Source organism: Mus pahari, chromosome 1 (assembly GCF_900095145.1).
Source record: "Mus pahari chromosome 1, PAHARI_EIJ_v1.1, whole genome shotgun sequence".
Taxonomy (NCBI): Eukaryota; Metazoa; Chordata; class Mammalia; order Rodentia; family Muridae; genus Mus; species Mus pahari.
This window is the reverse complement of record NC_034590.1, coordinates 73,953,537-73,959,466: the sequence shown is the minus strand read 5'-3', so window position 1 is coordinate 73,959,466 and position 5,930 is coordinate 73,953,537. Positions and strand designations below refer to the sequence as shown.

The window sequence follows — 5,930 nt, the reverse complement described above, 5'->3', positions numbered from 1 at the left end:
GCTTATCTTTTTTATTTCTAGAGAAAGAAAGGGCAGATAGTAAAGTTGGGGAGGTAAGAAGGATCTAGGAGAAGTTGATCAGAAAAAAGATCATAAATTTTTCAATAAAAAATATTAAAAGTACTAAAATGTAGAATAAAATATTCAAGACCTGATTTTAATAAAAATGAGGAAAATAAATATAATACATTGTTCTGGATGTGCATACATGAACTCAATCACAGAGCGAAGTACCAGTAAGATCATTACACTGTACATATTATTTGTAGTAATTGGTCGTGACTGGTTGAGTGGGTACATTGGAAAAGGCTTTACTAGAAAGAAGGACTGAGTGGTAGAGTTGCTTCTCTGTGGCATTCAAAACTAGGGATGTCAGTAATTATTCATCAAAAGCAGTGGCATGGGATCACCTTCATACTGTACATAAAGTGATGCCCATCATTTCTCTTAATAGCACCATAAGTATAGTGCCACATAATTAGGGTAATTAGCACTTGGATTTGGCACAAGCTTCTGAAATCCATATGTGAGCTACAAACAGGACTTGTTTTCTGTAAGCTGTTTAAATGTATGTAACTGACTTAATCTATACTCAGCTAAATACATAAATGAAATATATACTTCATAATATATAAATTGTTTGCAGAAGAAAATCTGACGCATTACTATCTACTGAAAGATATGGAAGTATTAACTGATGTATCATTACATAATTTTTAAACAATTTGGTTTTCTTAGATTCTTCTTCAGCTCAGTGTTTGTTGTGATTCACAAATGCCATACCCCCAGACTTTCTGAGGCTTCTTAGATACGTGTGTCCAGCTGTTCCAAACTCAAAAGTATATACATCTCTGCTGTCTCTGTAAGTAAAATCATGAAATTTTGTAAAGTATTTGGTTATGAAACTTCAAAAACAGGGTAAAAGTCTAAAATACTATCATTTTAATTCATTAATAATGTTTAGTCTCCTATGAACATTCCAGTTCAGACACTGTTGAGTAATGGCTTAAGGGATGACTTTCATAATCTAAAGCCATTATAATGTATAGATATCCATTATAATGAATCCTAAAAGGGTTAGGACACTTGCTATTACATTTATGATCTAAAATCATAAATTCTGCATGGAACATCTCCTTTTAGCTCTCACATATCTCTCTTATTTAACTAATGCTTATTTTTCTATAACCATCATACTCACATACTCACTAATTTCCAGTTTACTTTTTAAAAAGCAAAATGGTAATGCAAAATAATATAGCAATAAAAATGTCAACACATAGGTAAAAAGCATTAAGGTTCTTCATTGCATGGAGCATACAAAAATTAAATGTATTTCAGTAATGAAGTAACATGATTTTTGCAGACTTCACTGTTAGCAAAATCTAAATCTGAGTTTAGGTGATGCTGTTTTAAAAACAGGATGACTACAACTTTAGATGATTCTGTATAAGATGAAATAATTTGTAGGTATATATTTACAAGAATTCCAGTAGATCTGCGGAATTTAGTCACCTATGTATTGACTCCCTCCTCTTAAATGTTTTATAAATTAATATTGTTCCTTTCAAGGCAACACCCACAAACTCTTGACACTCATCATGTTAACATACAATAAAACTAATGTCCATCCCTCAACCTTCATCCTCATTGGCATTCCTGGGTTGGAGTCAGCACACATGTGGATCTCCATCCCTTTTTGCATGGGCTACATTTTGGCATTAGTGGGAAACAGCTCACTTCTGTTCATCATCAAGACAGACTCCAGCCTCCATGAGCCAATGTACCTCTTCCTCTGCATGTTGGCAGTGGCTGACCTTGTGGTGTGCACTACAGCTGTTCCCAAACTTCTCAGTCTCTTCTGGTTTCATGATGGAGAGATTCGCTTTGAAGCTTGCCTCACTCAAGTATTCCTGATTCACTCTTGCTCAACCATGGAGTCTGGTTTCCTTGTAGGAATGGCCTTTGACCGTTATGTAGCCATTTGTAACCCATTAAGGCACTCAGCTATTTTGACACACACTGTAACTGGGGCAATGGGCCTGGCTATTGTACTTCGTGGTGCAGTCTTTCTAAGTCTTCACCCTTTCTTGCTACGCTGGCTTCCCTACTGCAAGACAAATATAATTTCCCACACTTACTGTGAGTTCATGGCCCTCATCAAGATTGCCTGTGCTGAGACAANCATCCGCAGAGCTTACAGCCTCATTGTTGCTTTCCTCACGGGTGGGGTGGACTTCATATTGATCATTTGCTCTTATGTCCTCATACTCAACACAGTCTTCCGCCTTCCTTCCAAGGATGCCAGACTCAAGACTCTGGGCACATGTGGCTCACATGTCTGTGTCATCTTAGTGTTCTATACCCCAGCCTTCTTCTCCTTCCTTACCCATAGGTTTGGGCACAAAGTGGCTCCACATGTACACATACTTGTTGCAAATATGTATCTTCTTGTACCACCCATGTTAGACCCCATTATCTATGGTGTAAGAACCAAGAAGATAAGAGACAGGTTCCTTAAGTTGTTTCTTTTCCAAAGAGCCTGAACTCAATTATTGTGCTTTTGCATAACGTCAATACAAATAATTATACTTCTGATCTTACTTGTCATGTATCTTTTTTAAGATCCTTTTTAGAATCAAGTGATTGTGTTGTTTTCTGAAAAAGTAACTGATCCAAATGTAATTTTTTCTTAACAATCCCTAACTACATTTCTGAGAATTTCAAGAACACTTTAAATATGAAATATAAGCATTCCAATTTGGTGGTCCTATTTTATTTTATTTTTTTACTTCAAAATGTGGCCTCACATCCCTTATTATTTTCTAGGATTTTTGTTTATGGGTAATTTTCTTGCATGTAGATCTGTGCACTCTTTGCATGCACAATGCCCACACAGTTCAAAAAAGTACATCATATCTTCTGGAATTGAATATATGGATAGATGTGAGCCACCATGTTGGTACTAGCAATCACACCTTAGCTTGCTTGCTGAAAGAACAGTGTTAACCACTGAGCCACTAATCCAGCCCATAGAGCTTCATTTTCTGGTTTTACATGATTATTTGAATCTAATCACTGTGATTATTATGAAGTTTATTTAAATATTCAAGTTGGCATAAGGGTCTCTGCATTAACACTACTGGAAATATCAATATAGATACATTTAAAAAAAACCAAGGTTTTTTAAAAAAACAAGAAGCTTTGCAAATGATTCATTTTACTTACCTTCACTTAGGTATTTAGACAACGCTTGTGGCCCTTTTCTAAATTGTGTGAATGTTTCCTGCTTGTACCTACTTTACTGTCCATCATCCATTTCTGAAGGGATCTGGACCAACTACTCTAAAAGTCAGTTCACTTATAATTCTGCCCTATCTATCATAGGACAAGGAAAATGTACAAGTGATGATTGAAATTAAATATCCTCTAATATTTTAAATTATGACAGCATTGAGAGCCTTTAGGACCAGGAGCCTTCCCCAGCTGGCACTTTGCTGCCATGGAGGCATGCAGAGTAAATAAGGAGTCAGGGAGGTGAAGGAGGGAATCAGATTTAAGTGGTCCAGGAATCTTGCAGCTCTGACTGACTAGCAATTTGTACTGCTTTATTTATACAGGCTTCACAGATCAAAGACAAACTAATGATTATCTAAGAAATACAGATTACGGGTTTGATGTTTCATTACATGCCCAAGGTTACAAGTTCAGTCATAATTTGAAAATATATACAGAACAGATTTTATTTTTATTATCAGCCCCAAACTCAAATTTAAAGAATCTAAAGAATGTATCCTCCAAAGCAAACATTTATTATATGTCAGCTTGCTTTTTGCATTTTTGTTTGAATTTTGAAAGCACTACAGACAAACAGAAAATATATGCACAGATCTTTTTATGAATAGCAAATACTAATACCTAACTTCTTTTACTATGTTTCATCATGTATGCTGTAAAGTGGGAAAAGAATATCAGTTTACTGTGTTCTATTCCTCAGGAGAGGTGTATGCCCTATATCTTTAAACTACATTGTCAGAGAGCTCAAATTGTATTCTAAAGGGAAGTTTTCATTCTGTAACCTATTCTTCTGGCCAATCAGAGTTTGAAAATTGTCTCTGTTTATTCTGTACCAATTATACTGTTTGAGTTTGCTCATGGGCAGATACCACAAGAAAATATATGGAGTAATGGCTTCATCCAGGGATTCCCAGATTATTAGTACTTATTGGTGTATAATAACCTACAGAGCATGAGGAAGACTTCTGAACAATGACCCAATGAAGTTATATTTAGAAATTTCCTAAGAAAGACTCAGACATACTTATTTCTGAAAAGGTCATAAAATGAATAATGTAGAATGTCCCCACGAATCCAGCACACAGAGTCCAAAGCCCAAAAGCGAGAAATAGAATGACAGTGACTAAAGCATTTGGCTCAGCTTGGCTGGAACTTTGTCAAGCAGCTGTGCTGGCTTCATGACTTCACTCTTTCCAGTGAGTATAGCTGTGCCAGTGTAGTTTGTTTTCCATGTACAAACATGTTCATGAAGTTTGTTTTTTATATAAATAAAAATAAGTTCTGACTTTCTGCTACTCGAATTTGACCATTAGAATTACTTGTCACTGCAAATTTTATATCTTTATAATGTTTGGCTTGGGATTTATTTATTTTTTAACATTTGTAGTATTCTGGGTACATTTGTCTCCAGAAGAGTGATACCCAGGAAAAATATTCACATATATTACATGTCATCACTTATTACGGACCAAACACATTTTTCTTAGTAACATCATTAATCATAGTAAACAGTTTTGGGATTGCTGCAATCTCAAGTAGAAATACCTATCAAAATATTTACTTCCACAACTGAAATCATAAATCACTGTAGGGGGAGGTGCTGACTCCCTACTTGGTTCTTGATTGTGTCAATAAAGAATGTCTGGAACCAATTGCTGGACAGAAGGGACAGGTGGGGACTTGCAGGACCCAGGCGGAAAAAGAAACAAGAGGAAAGAGAGGAGGATTTTGCATCTATGCACCGGAGGAACAAGGAGAAAGCAGCAGTCTAGTAAGACCTCTGTGAAACTAGGGCCTGCAACCTCAGCCATGAGCAGGGCCAAGGAAGTTGGTGGGAGCTAGCTGATTTATGCTACCTGATAACTTTAGGGCAGGAGAATCTGTGCCCAGCAATTGTGCTACTAGGCAAATTCTCAAATAATAGTTATCTGAGTATTCTTCAACCATGGAGCAAAGGTGGGCAGAGAAAGAGAAGCCAAGACAGTAGTTGGCGGTTTGATGAAGCTGGGCTGGGAAGGGCTGGGAGCAAGGTGACAGCTCCCAGGAAAGGCGCCAGCTGGGCATTGGCAGAGCTGAGCTGAAAGGAATGGGCAAGTCAAGAGTGGCAGCCAATCTTGGAGATGGGCAGGGAGCAAGGGCTGCAAAGGCGAAAACTTGGTTTTGTTTGTTTGTTTGTTTGTTTGTTTTCTTTTCTTTTTGTTTTTTAAATTACAACCATGGAAAACATCATGGTTTATAAATGTGATGTGATATAAATCTGAGTGAGAGTAGCAATGGATTTTAAAATGGTAATAACATGTGACATCTGTGGTTAGCTATTTATAATCATCATATTAACAAGTGTCTTGTTCACTACATTACACAAATACATATTTTAATATTTTCTTTTTTAATTATTTTATTAGATATTTTCTTCATTTACATTTCAAATGCTATCCTGAATGTCCCCTATACCCTCCCTGCTCTGCTCCTCTACCCACTTACTCCCACTTCTTGAACCTGGCATTCCCCTGTATGGGGCATATAAAGTGTGCAAGATCAAGGGGCCTCTCTTCCCAACGATGGCCGACTAGGCCATCGTCTGCTATATATGCAGCTAGAGACAAAAGTTCTGGGGGTACTGGTTAGTTCAT

The 5,930-nt window shown here is 36.8% G+C and overlaps 1 protein-coding gene across 1 annotated transcript; it reads left to right on the top strand.

Moving 5' to 3' along the window:
- Positions 1 to 1,589: 1,589 nt before the first annotated feature.
- LOC110338387 (olfactory receptor 52D1-like) lies at positions 1,590 to 2,546 on the top strand. Its single transcript, XM_021221725.1, has one exon. It carries the CDS (start codon positions 1,602 to 1,604, stop codon positions 2,544 to 2,546), a length of 945 nt encoding a protein of 314 aa, XP_021077384.1. The 5' UTR covers positions 1,590 to 1,601.
- The last annotated feature ends 3,384 nt before the right edge of the window (positions 2,547 to 5,930 follow it).